Source organism: Electrophorus electricus, chromosome 17 (assembly GCF_041902795.1).
Source record: "Electrophorus electricus isolate QZ-2024a chromosome 17, ASM4190279v1, whole genome shotgun sequence".
Classification (NCBI taxonomy): Eukaryota; Metazoa; Chordata; class Actinopteri; order Gymnotiformes; family Gymnotidae; genus Electrophorus; species Electrophorus electricus.
Window position 1 is genome coordinate 9,082,501 of NC_137513.1, and position 20,557 is coordinate 9,103,057.

Genomic DNA, 20,557 nt, shown 5'->3' on the forward strand with positions numbered 1-20,557 from the left:
ATTTCATTTATCCTTTAGTGCCCTTTGTACTCTATTCTTGTTTATCTAAAATATTTTAAATGACCTTTTTGTATGAAATATTCTACAAATAAAATTGCCGTGCCTTGTCTTTCTTTCTTCCCTCCTCATCTTTCTTATTCCTCACTCGCTCAGGCTTCCCTGGCAAGCCAGGGCTGGGGGGTGTGCCTGGGATTAAAGGTCAGAAAGGAAATCCCGGAAGAAGAACCAGGAATGAGCAGATCCCTGGGGAACCTGGGAAACGGGGGTTTCCAGGGCCACCAGGGGTTCAGGGGAAGCCTGGCTCCCCAGGTGAGTGTGTCCCATGTCACTCTGTCTCTCAAACCATGGCCTGTATGGGTGTAGATTTCTTTGGATTTGAGAGCTGGTCTAATTGCAGGATTGGTTTAACTCCATGCTAACTAGAGACTTATTAAAACTGTGCATGTCCGTGTGTGTGTGTGTGTGTGTGTGTGTGTGTTGTAGGGTACTACTGTGTTCCTGGCCTGTCTGGAGATCATGGTGCACATGGGCAGAGGGGCCCACCTGGCGTGAAAGGTACTACGGGCAGTAAAGGTGAGAGTTATGCTGTAACGCTCTTAATACGTTTTTGGATAATACTTCATTTGAAGGTCATTACTTTCATAAAGAATATCATACATAGTGAGCTCATAAGCAATATGCAGAGATTTTTGAATACTTAACCTGGAATAATATGCCATAAATCAAAGACATGCCTCAAACTTCTAGACTGAATGAGCCAATCAGCTCATTGATTACATACAAATGCTCAGATCTGCAGAGTATAAAGAGACGATGGCGTATAGTTGCGGTGTCCGTACAGTCCGTGCGGGCCTCTAAGCAAAGCCCAGAGGCGAGGGGCAGGAGGCAGGAGGCAGGAGGCAGGCACGGGGGCAAGAGAAATGAGTTCAGAGCAGCGTGCCACAGGCTTTCGCAGAGGCTGATGGGAATGTGCTGAGGATGAGGAAAGAAATAGGGAAAAGAAAACAAGATTGGGATCAGGAAGTGATTGGAGAGTGCGATTGGTGGGTGCAGATTGGTGCTCAATGTATGCAGGTGTGGCTGGTTGGCTGGGTACTAATTGGAATGTTGCTATTAAAGGCACGGTGTTTGTCCTGTGCGGGTTTGTGGGACTGTTTTTAGCTGAGATTTAAAGCACAATCGGTTCAAAATGTTATTAAAAAATGTAAACACAAGCTGTTCTTAATGTTTTTCTACCTGAGAAATGTAATGTTATTGTACTAAAGGTGCTTCATAATAACTCTGATGTGTCAATGTTAATAGTCCCAGGTTTAAAGATCCTTTTCAGTAAATATATCATGATTAATGCTGTATTTGTGTTCACTCTTCTACTCCATATATGTTCATAGAACATCTTAATATAGCATAATCTACATAAACTGTCCATTCAATTCCAGAAAGGAAAATCACATTTTATGTAGGAAATGCATTTCCTTCATGTAAGATAAAATGTTCTTTTTTCATTAGACCACAGCTTATTGATAGTGTAGTACACATGTTTATACATTAACATTACATGTATAATGTTGACACGTTACAGTGGTGGTATGAAAGAATATTAAGATTTTAAAATGATGTATTTTCACTCAGATTTTTTTGTATTTAAAATTATCTATGTTCATAACAACGAATGGAAGCATCTGGCTCTGGGTACGATATTTTCGTGTTATTAACTGGCTCCTGCTAGTATTTTGAGAACATTGGTATTGTGTTATGATACATGCTTCATGGTGCCGTCCATGGTGCTGAACGTTTTGCTCTTTCTTGTGACCACAAGACGGCTGTACACGTTTGCCACATTTCATGCCACTTATATTTAGTTGTAGATATATTTAGTTTTAAAATATGTAATCATCTCAGTGAATGTGAATGTAGTGGTTTTTCTGTTATGCTGAGTGTGTGCTATGGGTTTCTAGGTGACACCGGTGGCTGTGAATGTGGGCCCGCCTTTATTTTTGCTGGTCCTCGCGGCGAACCAGGTGATCCTGGGAATCCTGGAGATCCAGGGCTGAATGGCCAGCCTGGGCCTTTAGGAGAACGTGGTTTCCCTGGAGACATGGGAGAGCGAGGACACACTGTGAGGAAACTACTCTCAGCGTTTACTTGCAGAGTTCATGTGTTAAAGCATTATAATTTAATGGTTTGTGCCAAAATAAAATAATAAAAAACACAATCCCATTTTATCCGCCCCCTCAACACATAGTTTTCATTTCAAACTTTAGTGCTTTAACCTACGCAGATGTGAGACATCACCAAGAACATGCAAATTTGTCATCAAAGTAAAGGGTGGTACTGTAGTATCGTAGTAAGAGATGTAGGGATATTCAAATTTGTATTGAAGTTTCCAGAGAAACAGAACGTTTTGGGCAGAGATCCTTCATCAGCTGTGCAAGCAAAGTGCTTCTGAATTAGTAGTAGCAGGAGCGTCTACTATATAGTTTCTTATATGCACATCTTGTTTCATTGTTTGTCATAAGGTTTGTGTGTTTGTGCATAAAAGTTTGATTATTAGGTTCCCTCACGGATAATGTGTGCTGCCCGTTGTGTGCGCTGTGCATTTCCCAGGGATTTGCAGGTACATCAGGTCCTAAAGGGAGAAAAGGAGAAAAAGGCAACTTATATGTGATGAAAAGCAAGGGTAAGACATACGTCCAGCACATGGCTTACACTGTGTCCTGTGGAGTATTTAAAACTGCAAAACTAATTATCGCTCAACTGAAGGTGAAAAGGGGCATCCTGGAGAACAAGGGCCACCTGGTGTTCATGGAGTCAACGGCAAGCAAGGGGTTGATGGGTGTCCTGGGCCTCCTGGACATACTGGTCCAGAGGTGAGTCAGCAAGAGGTCACAGTGAAAATGTTCTAAGTCATAGTGAGCAGAGGCACACGTGCTGGTGGTCTTCTCTTTCAACCTAACTTTGCGTTGGGCTCTTCTATTGATTTGGTGCTTAGGGTGTTTGCACAAGTGGTAAACTAGAAATAGCATGGGCTGGATGGATAAATCAATGGGTGGATGTATCAAAAGGTGGATGAATTTGTAGGTGGATGTATCAATGAGTGGATGGATTGATGAGCTGATTATTGAGTATATAGGTGTTTTTGTTGCTGTTGATGAAATATGGATTTGACCAATGACTCACTGCTATTTTCTGCCTTTTTAGGGTGACAGCTTTGCTGGTTTCCCTGGTGACAGGGGAACTCCAGGCAACCCTGGATTTAGGGGCCTCAGGGGCTTAACTGGACCACAGGGTATAGGAGTTCCTGGACCAATTGGTGTACGAGGACTAGCAGGGAAGCCAGGACAACAAGGAAGTCCAGGTGTTACTGGACTTAAAGGGATTAGAGGTAAGGGCCAGAAGGTCACCATTAAGTCTGACAGTCAAAGTAATAATTCCAGATGTATAGTCAGTATAGGTATATATAGACCTGCCCTATATTGCTTTCTTTACCAGTATTTTTCTCCATTTTTCCTGGATGTGATTTCTTCTCTGTGGTCTTGCAGAATGCATGGAGGCAATGATGTAAAACACGCACTGACACAACACACATGTTCTAAGCGTGCAGTTTTCATATGGAATGAACAAAAGAGTCATGAGTCATGAGGCAAAAGCTCAGCACAGAGGTGCATTAATAATGATCTTCACAATGGACCCAATCTGAACGTGTGGTTTCTGACTACGTTTAGAAAAGGGCACTTGTTCTCTGTTAGCACTTCCGGTCACGGGGGCCAACCGCACTGTATGGCTTCCCCTGCTCTTACACAGCCACAGTCTGGCATGTTACGAGGGCTGGAAATACTAAACTGCAGGTTAGTGAAAAGGTTAGTGAAACGTTGCCAAGGATTTGTCCCGGGATTGCTTCAGATATAGATGTGGAAACCCACGTTTCTCCTCAGTGTTTGTCAGTTCCTACATACTGTCTTGGTTCTCCAGTGACATGACATGACAGTGCTGACATGTATCATCTCATTGTGGCATTATGGTCCATCCTTACCACCTCAAAAGTCACCTGAGTCAGACTGTTACTCCCGAGGTTTCACTGAGTTGGTGAAGGACCATTTACTCATATAGCTCATAAACTCTAGAGTTCCAAAAATCTATATATTTTTATATATATACATATTTCTTATTGTTTTGTTGTTTAGTATGGCCTTTTTGGGGTCCTTTGGCCTTATATATATATATATATATATCAGGTTTATATTTCAATTTGTTGTAATGTCAAATGTTTTCAAATTATTAGACTTTATTTTGTGAACTATTGTTTCTTATGTAAAGCACTTTATAAGTTTAGACCTAACTGGCCTTACTAGGAACTAAACTCATCTATCCCAGCATTCCTTATGGCCGACTGTGCTACTCAGGCACCCCTTAGTGACGATGTCTGATGTAAAAACCACAGAAAATATTGTACGTTCCTCGAGGTGAATGTGAATAAACATGTCACCTTCATCTGTGCGTAGGTGATACACAGCCCCGTTTACCCACCCAACCTGGAGACCCTGGACCTAAGGGACAGATCGGGGATCAAGGTAGCTGTAGCACAAGAACCACCATGTTCATTAGTCTTGTGAGATGCACATGTCCTTATATGAGGTCAGTGGAGTTTTATAATGTTACATGAATAATAAAATAACTGTCTGATATCACTTTTTAAATAAACTATTTCCTAATCATCGACAGTATAGTTAGTTTCCCTAATTATTAGGTGGCAATAGTGTACACAATGTAGAATGGCTCTTGGGAGGTTAATTAGGTGGTTGTTCACTTGTTGAGTAATCAGTGTGTGAATAAAGGAAATACAAATGAATTAATCAAATGAAAATGAGATGACTGTTATTTTATTGGACACATTTTATTGGAGGAATGTGCTACTTTTTTTAATAAATCCAAATAATCCAGTTATGATCTGTTATGTCAGTTAAAGTGAAAAGATTTGTACGCAATGTTTTTACGTTCTGTTCAGGTTGTCCAGGAGCAAGTGGAATTTCAGGGCCCCCTGGGAACCGCGGACAACCTGGACCACTGGGGGAGAGCGGCATTGCCGGTTGTCCAGGGCCTAACGGACCCACAGGTAAAGACTATAGCATAGCGTGACTCTGACAGAAATTAATAGCCCATGGTTTTGATGCAGTCTGCACTGTTCTGATTCGTTTCCAGTTTTGCTTTTTATACTTTTTCTGCGTTAATGTAAAGTTGAAGGTAAACAGTGTCTATTTTTCCTGTTGTATTTGAAGTATCACTCACCAGGTCTTTGTTCTCACAGGTGCTCCTGGCCCCGTCGGACTGCCAGGACACCCTGGACTTGATGGGAGGAGCTTTGCTGGGCTTCCTGGGAAAAAAGGCTCTTATGGGCCCCCAGGGCTTAAAGGACCCACTGGAAGCTCATTTGTAGGAACCCCAGGGCCCAGGGGCCCCCCTGGTCCCGACGGATGCACTGGGCCTAAAGGAGTCCTGGGTCCTCCAGGGCGAGTAGGGGCAGAAGGTATGTTATAGGGGAATGTTACTGATGTTAGCTTTCATTTCTGTATTAGTACCAGATTCACGAGAGGTGGCTTTCAGGTGGCACTGGGTTTAATGCAGCATTAATGGTGTCACATTTACAGCCCAATATCTAGCCATTCACAAGCGCAGTCACAGCAGTAGTGTAATGCCGTCGGCCCGAATGCCACAGGGTGCGGGGCAGGACGCACAGACTTCCTCGTTCGCGCATGACATTTATTGACATATAAACACGGACGACACAAGTGGAACTCGTGTACAATTACAAAGGCGAACATTATTAACATTTAACACTGACAATATACGCATAAACACGAAATGGTTAAAACAAACACAGACGTTACGGACTACAGCTATAGTTCACATTAGCGACTCACGTAGAGACATTGGTAGCAACAATGACCAACGAAGGGAGCACACACGGACAGGGGTTTAAATAGGCACATTAACACTTAACATAAATCCTGTGCATGTTTATGCAATCCCCAAGGGGTGTGGTTACATTACAGATATTCACAGTACATATGTGGCTCCCCCTGCATGCGAAGAAGGCCTTACCACGTGACTTACAGGGGAGGAGCTTATACACCACAGCCACAAGTTATATTTTAATCAAAATAAATAGAAAATAGTTGCATGAGAAATATAACCATAGTGCTGATACCTCTTGTATTGACAATTCTCACTCTAAATAAATCTCTATCAAAAAAACTGTCTGGGCCTGTCCAGGGGTTCCTGGTCAACCTGGTGCAGACGGTTTGAAAGGGGAGCCAGGAGCCAGTGGGCTGCCAGGAAGACAGGGGCCTACAGGGATATGTGCAGTGCAGTGCCCGGCTGGCTCAACCGGCCCTGTGGGAGACACTGGACCCCCTGGCAGCCTGGGCAACCCCGGTGAGTGGGTCCACTTTATCCATAAGTCTGAGGTTCCGTATCCTAAATGCAATTTAAATCGACAGCGTATATGTATTTAAAGAGCCCACATAAAATTTTGTATGCTGACTGCAGCTTTAACATTCAAATTGTATAGCTATGACTGTTGAAGCTACTCTTCATACAGATGTTCTAAAACACATGGTGTGTACATATGTGTGCGCCTTAGGTTCCTATGGAGACAAAGGACAAGTCGGCATGCCTGGCCCCCCAGGGGTGGGAACCAAAGGTGTGGCAGGAACCTGTGGCCCCCCTGGATTTCCAGGGGCCCCTGGTGTACAGGGCTATGAAGGACCTGTAGGGGATCCTGGGATACCTGCAGAAAATAGCCCGAAGGGTAAGGACTTCAAGGAAGGTGAACTGTTCTCGAGTTGAGGAAAAAAAAGTTTGCTTTTATCCTCTTAACTACCATTCATACAGGGTTCGTTTTCTGAGCATAAGTCCACAAAGTAATTTTAGCACAAGACCACAAATTACAGAGATGGGAGTAGCTACTCGATTTATGCATCACCTTTATGTAAAAAAATCTATGCATGATGAGTAGTGTTCTTTGGTTACAACAACAACATATTATTGCTGCATGACGACAGTGGAAGGGCCATCTCCCTAGAGTTTCTTCCATAAGGAAGAAACCTTGAGAGGAACCAAGACTCAAATTGCCACAATATAGACAAGAAGGAAAGAAATAGAAATAAAATTCCATTCCGCTTTTCTGGAAGTCCCAGTCTGGTTTCGACGGTGCACGTGTGCCCGCAACCCATCTTGCATGAGAACGTCTGTCAAGGGAAATGGAGAAGTAGTTGGCAGGGGTGGAGGTGTGATGGGCTACAGCAGGGGGCATCAGGGGGAGGTCGGAGGAACCACAGCAGATGAGACGGGTCGAGATTCAGTAACAACATGACGTGAAGAGCAGGTGTGCCTCGGCAGAAAGAGATCATGGATTATTAGGCACGTCCCGGTACGAGGGTGTGTAAATTAGGGAACTATAATGTGCAAAGATGGACTCCGGCGGATGTTGCTATGGCAACATCCAGGTCTACACCTCTACCTAAGAAGGGAAGTATTTAATAAAACGACTGACTGTACAGACAGGTTTTCGTCTTAGCCTTAAATATTGAGACTGTGACTAAGTCTTGAACATTGACAGGAAGTTTATTGCAGAGTATGGGAGCTTTATAGGAAAAGGCTCTGCCCCCTGTGGTTGATTTTCTTGTTCTTGGTACTAGTTAAGAGCCTGCACCTTTTGATCTGAGCAGACGTGGTGGGTGGTAATGCAATAGGAGTTCTCTAAGGTACTGTGGGGAAAGACCATTCAGTAGGTCATTAGAAGTATTTTATAATCAATAGGAAATTTTACTGGGAGACAATGTAATGTAGCCAATATAAGAGTAATGTGATCAAACTTTCTAGTTCTAGTAAGAACTCAGGCTGCTGCATTTAGAACTAGCTGGAGCTTGTTTAGGCACTTATTGGTACAGCCAGATAGTAAGGCATTACAGTACTCCAATCTTGAAGTGATACATGCATGGACTAGCTTTTCTGCATAATGTGAAGAGAATATGTTCCTAAACTTTGCAATGTTCCTGGGGTGGAAAAAGGCAGTCCTAGATATTTCCATGAGCTTCGAACGAGAGAACTCTGTTTTGGCAGCACCTCTGTTTTGGCAGGATTAAGTGGGAGAAGGTTTCTCAGCATCCAGTGTCAGACATCCTTTACGCACTCCTCAGTAATACTAAGATGATGTATGTCCTCTGATTTGGCTGAGACATATAGCTGAGTATCATCAGCGTAGCAGTGGAAACTAGCACAGTGTTTACACATAATGTCACCTAAAGGTAGCATATATAAAGAAAAAGGCAGACACCCTAGAACACACAGCATGACACGGCCATCAAGCTGAGCTAATCCGGAGAATGAAGAAGCATTTGGCAGGATAGGAATTATGAACACCTCAGAGCAAGGATGTCAGTTTTAGGGGTTTGCGTGCCAATGATGTCATGATGTGGTACCACTCAGGTTTGCCTGGACCACCTGGTATGGATGGACCACCTGGTTGGGAGGGTGAGACTGGATGTCAAGGATATCAAGGCTTGAAAGGTGAAAAGGGGAACAGTGCGAGACCAGGTTATCCAGGGGAACGCGGCTACAGAGGAGAAAAAGGTACTTTGTCACATAACTAGCAGAGGCTACCAAGGCTCATTTGGAAGCTCAAAATAACTTTTCAGTTCATTTCAGTTAATTGCACTCATCATCCACTTATTAGAAACACCAACCTACACAATACCTACATTCACTGAGCACTTTATTAGGTATACTTGTGTTATAGGTGCATTTTATGTGGTTACATACTGTAGAACATCGGTTAGCATATGCAGATCTTTAGCCACCCACCAACCTTTTCATTATTATATGAACCAGTTTGTGTACTTCTATGTGATTTCTATATTATTTTTAGTTTTCAATTCATTTGAATATTTTGTGTACATGTAATCTCCAGACAGAACAGGAACTGTTGATGTTTTCTTAAGTGGATCAAGCAGAATTTGACATGCCAGTCATTAGCAACAAATAGATGGATCAGAGACAATTTCCCCTTGGGGACCAATAAAGAAAACCCATCAATCCATCGATCATTTCATCCTTTCATCTATCCATCTATCTATCTATCTGCACATCTACTTACCTGTCTTTTTGTCTGTCTGCTTGTGCGTCTATGAATATATTACTGTCTGTCCGTTATCTATTATCTGTTTATCTATATCTGTCTTTTCTGCCTATCTGCCTGTCTGTGTATTTAACTGTCTATTTCTCAGGTTGGGGGTGGACAGAGTGGCACTTAGTCCTGCTAGACCAGTGCCAAGAACAGGGCTTTGGTTACAAATTTTAACAGATGCACACTTGGTTAAGACACCACCACCATCCTGTCTCACTTCTAGGAAGGGCAGGAGCTCCCGGGCAGTCTGGAGAGGTTAAAGCAATTTCGATAAAGGGGTTGAAGGGTTCACCAGGGGACCCAGGACCGATTGGCCGCCCCGGGCCAAGAGGTAAATAACTGAGAAGGTCTCATTCATAAGTGTGTACACGTCAAAAACAAATGCAGCGGTTTTAACTGATTTAAACACCAGTTTTACTCTACCTTTTTCATATAATAAACACCCTGCTCAAAAAACACTTAATCATTACAGTATATCACCAAGTCAGTTAAGCTTCAGGGTTATCAATCCGTCCAGTTAGGAAGCTTAAGCGATTTTGAATCAGTTTCACCTGCTTTGTGCAAATGAAAATGACAACAGCAAGACCACCCTTAAAAGGGAACAGTTTTGCACGTGGCGGCCACAGACAATCCTTGTGCTTTTCCAGTGTGCTTGTCACTACTGGTAGCGAGGCGGTACCCGCAGCCCAAACAGGTCGCACAGGTAGTCCAGCTCCTCTGTGATGGCACATCCATACGTGCTGATGCAAGAAGCTTTGCTGTGTCTCCCAGCAAAGTCTCAAGAGCATGGAGGAGATACCAGAACACAGGCCGTTACAGTAGAGCTGGACAAAAAGGGCATCAACCCGGCAGCAGGACTGGTATCTGCTAGCTCTGTGTGAGGAGGAACAGGAGAAGCACTGCCAGAGCCCTGCAAAATGACCTCCAGTGGGCTACTGGTGTGCATGTTTCTGACCAAACTGTCAGAAACAGACTCCACGAGGGTGGCATGAGGACCTGAAGTCCTCTGTTGGGGCCGGCGCTCACAATCCAGCACCGTTCGCCCGAGAACACCAGAATTGGCAGGTCCACCCATTCTCTGCACAGTTGAGAGCAGGTTCACACTGTGACAGACGTGACAGAGTCTGGTGATGCCTTGCTGAACATTATGCTGCCTGCCACATTGTCCCCTTTGGCAGTGGGTCAGTGTGGGGAGGCATATCTTTGGAGGGCTACACAAACCTCCACATGATAGCCGAACATACCTGGACTGCTGCTAGGTACCGGGATTGAATATTCTGAACCACTGTCAGACCTTGTGCTGGTGCAGTGGGCCCTGGGTTCCTCCAGGTGCTTCTGGATGATGAAGGTGCCTGAATTGATGTCATTGACTGGCCCTCACAGTTCCAGTTAAGAACCTCTGGAATGTCATACAGTAGTGCAATGCCATGCACTCTACTAAGACACATTGAGTGTTGCCAAGATGAAATCAGGGAAATTGGATCATCTTGTGATTTCAGTTGTTTACTTATATTTTTTTAATCCAGTCATCACAGGGTTAATGATTTTAGTTTCCTCTGACCATTGTTATGTTATTTTGTTCTCAAGTTCACAACTCATATCAGTAAAGATTTTCAACTTTTTTTCATAGAGATCTGATTTGATTTAAGTGTTCCCTTAATTTTTTGAGTAGTGTATGTCTATATTCTAAGGTGTTAGGAATTTCCAAAAACTTGCATTAAAAAATCTTGTCGTTCGCATTTGAAAAGGTATCTAAAAGCAAATATTTTTGTTTTGTTCTCTATATGACAAAACCAAAGACAATGATGACTTGAAATTCCTGACAAAGGTCAGTATATTGTTCAATTATAGGAACAATCTGGTGTTTTCTCGAACCCACTCCTTCAGGTGACAAAGGTGTGCAGGGTCCTCTGGGGTTAAATGGTTTTCCAGGCCAGCCTGGACCTCCAGGATTCGAGTCTGGGTATCAGGGGCCACCAGGGGCCTATGGGAAGCCAGGCAAGCCTGGACCTTCAGGCTACGAAGGGCCAAAAGGCATGGGCGGTCATCCTGGATGTCCTGGAGAGCCGGTGAGTAATTATAGAAAGGGCATGCTCCTAAACGGCTGTATCTCGACATCTCAGCGTTTAATCAAAGAGCTGTACTTAATAACTAGCTGGCTAAAGTAATGGCTAGGGATTGTTTGCATGCATGGCTGTTTCCTCGATAATGGTGTCATACCTGGGGTCAAATGCTACACACAGTTCATTTCTTATGCAAGACATAGGTGACTTGCCACACACTGAACTGCTTTTAATATGTGTCTTGTGATCTCAGGGTGAACCAGGATTGGCCGGATTACCAGGTGATCCTGGTGGCCCTGGAAATATGGGACTGCAAGGTTGAGTGACCCCCACCTCACCTTCCAAAAATACATACATACACACCGGACAGGTTTTTTAGATCTTAGTAACGTGTAAATTGGTCATTGTCAAGCCTTTTAATCTAGATGCATCAAAATCATTGGTCACCATGAAAAAAAGATCAAGTTCTGGCTGGATTTTTCTGGAATTGTTGCCTTCTTTTTGCACCGGCTGCCAATCTGATATGTGATATGTAAAATGTCTTGACACTCAATTCATCATCATCCACAGGTTCCCATATCAAGCTGTTCATGGTGCTTTTCAACTCTTCTCACATTCTCAATCTGTTGTTTCTGACTAGGTGATAGAGGAGAGTCTGTAGGTTGTCCTGGACCGCCGGGCCCAAAAGGCCCGTCTGGAGAAATTGGCCGCCCAGGTAAGTCTACTGCCCTAATCATGTGTCTTTAACATAAAGCTTGTAGATAGATAGATAGATAGATAGATAGATAGATACACACACACACACACACACACACAGAATTGTGTCAGCCAAAAAACCAACAATCACACCTCACAATCACTCACCAGTTCACAATGACTCACCAATTCACAATCACCTGTGTCTTAGTAAACACTTGGAACCATCCCACATTGCACTACCTCCTGTTGAAGGCCCACAGGTGACCATCTCTCTAGTGCTTCACATTCAAGCCACTGTTCATGAAGCTACTCATTCCTGTTTTTGCTGCTGGGCCCCACCATTAGCACCTATCGTTCTGTTTTTTGTTTTTTTTTCCTGTTTCTGGACTTTCAATCACCAGCTTTTCTCTGATACATTCACTCATGTCTCTCTATGCCTGCAACATGTCACTTCTATAATTAAAATGTATTTTCAATGCTTCCTCAGCAAATAGTTTACACTGAAATCTTTACCCCCTCACCCCCACACCTGCTCATCATGTGCGAGATATCACAGGTAACTGGAACATAAAGCTGGTTAAAAAAACACAGAGAGAAAGCCTTTTTCAAAGTAAAGGTGGCTACTTTGAAGAATCTAAAATCATGTGTGTCCAAACATTTGAATGGGAGCATATGCAGTGTGTGGTACACGATGATACAATAAAAATCTACACAATCCTCTTGCCCCCTCTCACCCCACTTACCAACAGCTCGTGCAGGAGACGAGGGGGGTCCAGGGGAGAAGGGTCCCTCTGGACCATCTGGAAAGGCTGGGTGTCCTGGAGTTTCTGGAGACCAGGGCCCACACGGACCTCCAGGTACACTTTTTATGCTTTCCAAATGGCGTGGGGTTTTGTTTTGGGGTTTTTTGTTTGTTTGTTTTTTTGTTTTGTTTTTTAGTTGGTTGGGTTTTTTTTGTTTTTTTTTAATGTGAGATAAAAATGCAGCATCAAAGCCACCGGAACATGGACCAATGCGTGATATGGTAATTGTGTGTGATCTTTCTTTTCAAGGTGTAACTGGGCCTCCAGGCCCATTTGGGAAGCACGGCTTAGTGGGAAATTATGGGGCTATGGGACCACCTGGATCTAACGGAACACCAGGTCTTCCCGGGCTACGAGGTACTGGAACACTCGCATGCATTTGTGTAGTGTCATAGTGTTCTAATTAGCTAATTAGCTGTTCTAAACTACAGACGTGTTTCTGCTTCCGCAATTCTGCGGTTGATTCTGTCCTGCGTGCTGAATTACCGTCATGCTGTGTGACCCAACCTCCTTTGCATTTTACGTCATAGACCGATGCTCTGCCAGTCTGCTACAGAACTGTCCGATACTGCTAGGAGTACCTTTGTGTTTTAGGACTGGAGTCAGCAAAGCATGCCCATTAAATCTATATAATATGCATTACGCTTCACATTTGGGATGTTTGTTCATATGCTGGGTTTTCAGTGGTATGTCTCCAAATACAACACTGAGTATATTAACTACAGTCCCAGCACTCCACAGAATATTGCTCCACTCGTGCTATGGAATATCTAGGTGGTCTTTAGCCAACTAAAACCACCTTTAGCATCGTTCACATTCTATTAAACCCTGTAAAGATTCTGGCAATGTAAAATGATGTATGTGTCATTTGTTAAATAAGACACTGCTTATTAATTATGAAGTCTGAGAAGAAGAGTTATTCATGCTAAAACTGAGATTATTCTATGGGGTTCACAAATCTTTCTATTGTTTAACCTTAAAGAAGCAGATGATTGGCTGGTCAATGTGGTTCTCTTTCAGGTTGTCCTGGGCTACCAGGCCTGGCTGGATTAGACGGGCTCAAGGGTGTAAAGGGTGAAGACGGGTCAGTGGGTAAGGGCCATAATTTTACTCATCATCCTGTGTGTGTGTGTGTGTGTGTGTGTGTGTGTGTGTAGGTGCGTGTGTGTGTGTGTGTGTGTAGGTGTGTGTGTGCGTGTGTGCATGTGTGTGTGTGTAGGTGTGTGTGTGCGTGTGTGTAGGTGTGTGTGTGCGTGTGTGCATGTGTGTGCGTGTGTGTGTGTGTGTGTGTGTGTGCGTGTGTGTTCGTGTGCATGTGTGTGCGTGTGTGTGTGTGTGTGCGTGTGTGTGTGCGCGTGTGTGCGTGTGTGTGTGTGTGTGTGTAGGTGTGTGTGTGTGTGTGTGTGTAGGTGCGTGTGTGTGTGTGTGTAGGTGTGTGTGTGTGTGCGTGTGTGTGCGTGTGTGTGTGTGTGCGCGTGTGTGCGTGTGTGTGTGTGTGTGTGTGTAGGTGCGTGTGCGTGTGTGTGTGTGTGTGTGTGCGTGTGTGTGTGTGTGTGCGCGTGTGCGCGTGTGCGTGTGTGCGGTGTGTGTGCGTGTAGGTGCGTGTGTGTGTGTGTGTGCGTGTGCGTGTGCGTGTGTGTGTGTGTGTGTGTGCGCGTGTGCGCGTGTGAGTGTGTGCGTGTGTGCGTGTGTGCGTGTGTGTGTGTGCGCGTGTGCGTGTGTGCGTGTGTGTGCGTGTGTGTGTGTGTAGGTGCGTGTGTGCGTGTGTGTGTGTGTGTGTGTACACTCATTACCTACTCTGTCTCTCCTACCCTCCACCTACGTTCACTGGCCACTTTGACCACTGCACAAGTCTTAAAGGTACGTTGTGACCTCAGCACCGATGCCCGTTATTTCAACGCCGCTCCATTCTCAACACGGCAGAGACGCTGGCATGGTTGAGGTGCTGTAGGAGCGTATCAGGCGTAGTTTCTACATGTGTCAGTGTCAATGCTGGGTTGAAAGTGAAGTGTCACGCAAAAATATTCACCCAACCCAATATTTCTTACCATTCTGTGGTAAGAATGGGTGTCAGCATGTGCTTGTGTGTGTGTGTGTTTCATTCATTTCAGCAGTGTATACATGCTTTTGCAACCGTCTAAGCACACTTAGATGTTAGTCATCAATACATTGCACACATCTTTTCCATTTTTTTGTCTCTCTCTTTGTCTTTCTCAGGAAGAAGTATAAATGGTGAAATGGGTGCTGTAGGTTTGCCAGGTGCCAAGGGCTCTAGAGGACCGCCTGGCCGAAAAGGTGCCGTCCAGCACGGAGTCCCGGGTCCCAAGGGTCTGCCTGGGTCTGAAGGTGCATCTCATAACCCAGCTACCATCTGTTCTGCTGTTTCACATCTTGATCTCTAGCATTTTTATGTAGGAATGTGGAATGAACCCATAATATCAAATATCAAAACTATTCTGCTGAGTGACGCAAAATAGCGGAAATGATTCAGAACTGCTATCCACATGCTGAGTCATTTTAAAATTAGTTGTTGGCTTAAATTTAAATCCTACTTGATGATCAGATGATCTATTTATAGGCAGCCTTGCTAGGAAGCATGCTGTGTTTTTTGTTTTGTTTTTTCAGTTTTGAAACACAGAAAAACAGAAATGTCATTTGAGGAGGGAGTGGCTGCAGCAGCAGGTTTTGTCATTCAATTAAAATTGTAAACAAAACAATTGTACACATGGTTATCCTAAACAACAAGATGATGTTTCTCAAATGAGCTTCTAATGGCCTCAAGCAAGAAATCCATGGCAATGTGTTGTACTCTGTTATTACTGGACCCTGTTATTATTAGCAGTCGTGAGATGACTAATCCTAAACTATCTGAAAACAAAAAGCTAAATGCAAATCTTAGGTCTGTGATTTAAATGAGTCACTTTTAAACAAGTGACTGAATACCCACATTGACTGCATGCATTGTGCCTGCTAATAGGTAACGCTAGGCCCATGGTAATAATCATTTACAAAATAATGATTAACAGACCATCACAGTTGCTTTTAAGCACTACTTTGTTTCATTTTGCGTTCGCTTTTGTCCATTGAACAAGTCGCTGTGTCCAAAGTTTACTACGTTTTTGGTTTTATTCTGGTGGATGTTGGAAAGCATCTCAACATTTCTTTATCCCATTCTCGAAACAATTTTCTTCTTCTTCTTTCTCTCTAGGTGATCCTGGTCCTATGGGTGTGTATGGTCATCCCGGTGATGAATGTAAAGACCCTAAAAGGGGAGAGGAAGGGATGAAAGGTCTCTCTGGTCCAGATGGCCCACCAGGTGTGTGTCTGTAGAAACTCATACGGGTTGGCAGGAAATCCTGTATGTTAGATTCATTCTCTGCCAAGTCTCTGTCATGGCCAGGGTAGGTATGTGATATAGTCCATTTAGGACACTAATATGAAAAATGTTTTTGTCCAATTATCATATCAGTTTGATATAGTGTTTATCATGTTTTCAATGCCCAACCCCATGCCAGAATGATAGGACCATATTATTAATATAATGGTGTAATCACTAGTGAGACTGCTTTATTATTTAACTGAATCTTTTTATTCTAAAAAAGACAACGGAAGAAAGTCAGTCAGCTCTTTCAGTGTGAACCTTGAGTGCTACTGGAAGATGTAACAGTCAAGTCCAGTCGCCCAGCTGATGTAGCCATAACCATCTCTGTCATCTTTGTCTGTCAATCTTAATAGTAAGGACAGGCCTGTTATACAAAGCTCATTAACCCTCATTTAGAATGACCTCCAGATTCCAGTTCCTACGTTAACTGAGTGGTAAACCACCGTAACCTCTTCTGGTGATCAACTTTTTTATATATGCAGAATTGGTACATATCGCAATACCATAGTCAGCACAAGCAATGGTCAGGTACTAGTCTGTGACCCCTGTGTGACTGTGGGTTGTGTTTAGGACAACCGGGGCCTAGAGGACCATCAGGTCTGGCAATTCCAATCAATGGAGACAATGGTGAACCAGGACAAAAAGGTAACCCTGGATATAAAGGGCAGCGAGGGCCTCCTGGCCCCCAAGGGATTGCAGGACCTCCAGGCAGTCCAGGAGATAAAGGTAACATTTAGATGTTCAGTTTGTGGTTGGAGTCAGTATGTACTGGAATCAGAGCTGTGCACTATACTTGGGTTTTATCCATTTCATGAGGTGCGAAAGGAGACCTGGGGTATAGTGGAGAGCCTGGACCCCAGGGTATGTGTGGAGATCCAGGCCCCTGTGGGCCAAATGGCCCTAAAGGAGTTCAAGGAGACCCAGGTCAGCACTTATTAAGGAACCCTTGGCCTGAGCAGACCACCACTGAACAACTAGCAGATACTCTATACATAGACAAAAATACATCGGTTCAAGAAATCAAATACATCAAAAACTGCACCTTTCTTATTTCTCTCTCGCTCAAGGTCCTAAAGGAAAATCTGGTGATGTCATTTTGAAGAAAGCAAACCCTATTCCAGGTCCCCCTGGCCTCCATGGTTCCCAAGGCCTCCAGGGCTCCCTGGGAAATCAAGGACCACCTGGCCAACAGGGTCCAGAAGGTGCAGACCCACTTGTGCTCACACATACACAGATGCTCAGACACGCAAACATTCGCATGTACACACATGGTCAGTCACATATAAAAAATATAAAAAAACGGAAGGTCTGTGTGGTCATGGGGAATTTTTAGTTTCCCCTGGCTTCCTCTCATCATTCTTTATTTTTCATTCCAGGGGAGAAAGGGGAGAAGGGAGCAACAGGACACCTAGGTTCATCAGGAAACCCAGGAAGCACTGGAATCCCTGGAGATCCCGGGGAAATGGGTCCAAGAGGATTAATGGGGATTAAGGGTGTGTGTGTGTGTGTGTGCGTGTGTTTGCATAGCAATTAGCCTTCTGGTTTTTAACTCATGGCACATTTTACGAAGGTCATAATAGCCCAGACTGAATTCTTTATCATATTTATTATCTATTTGTTGTTGGGGTTGGCTGATACCAAGCTCAACTAGACTTGACAAGCAGGGTCATTTAGCTCTTCAATATCTGGCTCAAATATATAAAGAAATTAGATTTATGTAGGCAAATTACACACAAAAATAACTCATCTCTACTATCTTTCTCTCTGTCTCTCGCCCCCTGTCTCAATCTAGGTGCCCGAGGGCCCCCTGGAGACACTGGACCCCCGGGGAGAAGATCAAGGTTCAACTTTGGCTTCCTATTGGTTAAACATAGCCAATCAGCAAAAGTACCTGAGTGCCCACTGAATACGCTGAAACTATGGGAAGGATACAGCTTGCTTTACCTTAAAGGGCAAGAGAAAGTGCACAAACAGGACCTTGGTATCTGCCTGCCTCAAACACCACACGCACGACCTAAATGCTGAATGTAATCATGCAATTAATAACAGCAAAGTAGCAGCACACGTTTCATTACCGGCTTTACCAGATCTAACAGAGTGGAATATCGGACATTATCAGAGCTCACATAGTGCAATACATGCATCCCTCTGTCTCTCTGCTGGTTATATTATACTGAGACTGGCAGGTCTTTCTAAACTAAGTATCTGGTTTAGGTCAGTAGTTTTTTACTAAGAGATGACTCAGGAGAGGAATCGGGAATTTCGGAGGAATAACCCTAAACTGTGCAGTGCCGTAGGTCTCCTTGCTTGGACTGTAACACCCTGATCTTTACCATTGTCTGTTTTATCTATATTTGTGTGTGTGTGTGTGTGTGTGTGCGTGCATGTGGGTGCTTGCGCATGTATATCAGGTCAGGCAGGTTCGTGTGTACAGTTCTTCAGCACCATACCATTCTCCTCCTGTAACCTGGGCACATGTAACTACGCCAGCCACAACGACAAATCCTATTGGCTGTCGACCACAGCATCGTCACCCATGTTGTCTGTGTCAGAGCTTGACATCGAGCCACTCATCAGCAGGTGTGTGGTGTGTGAGGTCCACTCACCTGCTATCTCCCTTCACAGCCAGACCACCTCCTTACCTGACTGCCCCCCAGAATGGAAAAGCCTTTGGCATGGATATTCCTTCTTTATGGTTAGTCCGTGTGTTTGTGTGTGGTAAATGCATGTAGTGAACCTGTGTGGAAAATGTGTGTACATGTTATGTAAATGTAAGCGATCCATATCCATAATATTTTATGATCTGTGTGTGGTGTTCACATCGTTGTACAGGGTGAGCAGTGTTCACTTCGATGTGGTACAGGGTGAAGTATGTGGGAATGCAATTGTGTCTAAACGTAAGATTCAAGCCACATTTCCATAATTTTCACATGAGCTGACGCCGTTGTCTCTCTCTAGCACACAGGCTCCGGAGACGATGCCGGTGGCCCGACGCTGAGGTCATCAGGAAGCTGTCTGCAGCTTTTCCACACCCACCCAACCTTGGAATGCGAGGGCTCCCAGGGTACCTGTAGCTACTCCGAGAGCATCTACACTTTCTGGCTCACCGTGAGCAGGGAGGGATTTGGCTCCGGCCCTGATACGACGACCCTCAGAGGAGAAGCACAAAACGTTAGCCGCTGCAACGTCTGTATGAAGAACTTCTGAGAGCGAACCACACCCGCATCGCCTAGGCAACTGTTCGGAGTATGTGCTCTGCTTAAGTACAAGATATGGAACCACCCACAGGTCACTTCTTCACTCAAAAACAAAGAGCTAGAGAACCAAACAATTTGTGGCCTCTCACGTTGAAAGAACAACCGTGATGTGGGTTCTGCTCTTTCTTCTCTGCGCTCTCCCATATGGTTCTCTGTCCCCCGTACTTGTTACTTGTGGTGTGTGTGTGTGTGTGTGTGTGTGTGTGTGTGCTCTCGCACAGTTACAGAACACAAAAACGACACTTCGTCTTCGCTTTGGCTGTTTCACTGCCAGATGTTGCAGCCTCACAGGGAGGGAGGGTGTCCTGAGACATGCCTGCACACTTCACACACACCCCTGCTAATCTAGTATTTTATCAGTGTGTGTATTCTCCGTTGGACCTCAGTGTGCAGTGACTAAACATCACACATTCATATCATGGTAGAATTTGGCACCGCTTCCATTACTTTGCGGCATACCATCGACTGCCAAAGGCATCAAAGTGATTTAAGTCTCTAAAGCCGCAGGTTCAAACATCTTATTCCTTTCACTTTCTTCTTCTTTTCTTATTTCTGGGAAGGGCATGGATGGATGGCAGCGCCGGAGAATCACCTCTAAAAGAGGTTCATGTTGTTGCATAAACAGACAGCAGTTAAGTCTTTTCTGCCACTGACTGGACTCACTCTATTAAACCAACATGTCCTTAATAGTTTGTTACTCCATAATCTCATAATCCTGGACCACTGAACACAGAAGCCTACACTTTTAAAAATGTACCTTCCATTTTTTGGCAATACATACAATATGTAAATAATTTTTGTATCATTTGGCTTACTGTAATTTTTGTCTATTGCTTTGTATTTGTTTTAAGAGTAAATATCAAAAGAACAAATGTTAAAAATATTTATTTAGCAAGAGACTATTTGGTGCTATTTTGAGAAATATTGACAAAGGTGGAGAAGAATGTCCTTCACAATCAAGCAAAGCATGTTTGGGAACAGACTGCATATGTGTTGAGTACTCTAACAGTATCCATAGCTATGAAGCGCATGCACACATTCATACAGGAAGTAATCTTTTGCTTGTTTGGCACTATATATCTTCACCTCAGCATCTTTTTCCTTTATAACTTAGTTCCATTTGCTGCATGTGTCCTTTTCAAGAAAAAAAGATAGAACACCCCACCAGCGGG

General features: G+C 43.9%; 1 protein-coding gene across 1 annotated transcript in view; it reads left to right on the forward strand.

Annotated features, from left to right (window-relative positions):
* Positions 1-20,557, forward strand: part of col4a4 (collagen, type IV, alpha 4) — a 58,185-nt gene extending 37,628 nt beyond the window's left edge. Inside the window, exons 20-47 of the mRNA XM_081700347.1 lie at positions 154-309; positions 484-573; positions 1,956-2,116; positions 2,605-2,677; positions 2,761-2,867; positions 3,199-3,382; positions 4,500-4,568; positions 5,003-5,110; positions 5,303-5,521; positions 6,268-6,429; positions 6,638-6,805; positions 8,485-8,628; positions 9,405-9,512; positions 11,069-11,250; positions 11,498-11,561; positions 11,885-11,959; positions 12,693-12,800; positions 12,996-13,103; positions 13,767-13,838; positions 14,964-15,092; positions 15,955-16,062; positions 16,699-16,854; positions 16,945-17,052; positions 17,196-17,330; positions 17,505-17,621; positions 17,921-18,109; positions 18,540-18,823; positions 19,087-20,557. Of these exons, the coding sequence (XP_081556473.1) occupies positions 154-309; positions 484-573; positions 1,956-2,116; positions 2,605-2,677; positions 2,761-2,867; positions 3,199-3,382; positions 4,500-4,568; positions 5,003-5,110; positions 5,303-5,521; positions 6,268-6,429; positions 6,638-6,805; positions 8,485-8,628; positions 9,405-9,512; positions 11,069-11,250; positions 11,498-11,561; positions 11,885-11,959; positions 12,693-12,800; positions 12,996-13,103; positions 13,767-13,838; positions 14,964-15,092; positions 15,955-16,062; positions 16,699-16,854; positions 16,945-17,052; positions 17,196-17,330; positions 17,505-17,621; positions 17,921-18,109; positions 18,540-18,823; positions 19,087-19,335 (3,833 nt within the window). The 3' untranslated portion in view covers positions 19,336-20,557. The remainder of the gene's footprint in view (positions 1-153; positions 310-483; positions 574-1,955; positions 2,117-2,604; positions 2,678-2,760; positions 2,868-3,198; positions 3,383-4,499; positions 4,569-5,002; positions 5,111-5,302; positions 5,522-6,267; positions 6,430-6,637; positions 6,806-8,484; positions 8,629-9,404; positions 9,513-11,068; positions 11,251-11,497; positions 11,562-11,884; positions 11,960-12,692; positions 12,801-12,995; positions 13,104-13,766; positions 13,839-14,963; positions 15,093-15,954; positions 16,063-16,698; positions 16,855-16,944; positions 17,053-17,195; positions 17,331-17,504; positions 17,622-17,920; positions 18,110-18,539; positions 18,824-19,086) is intronic.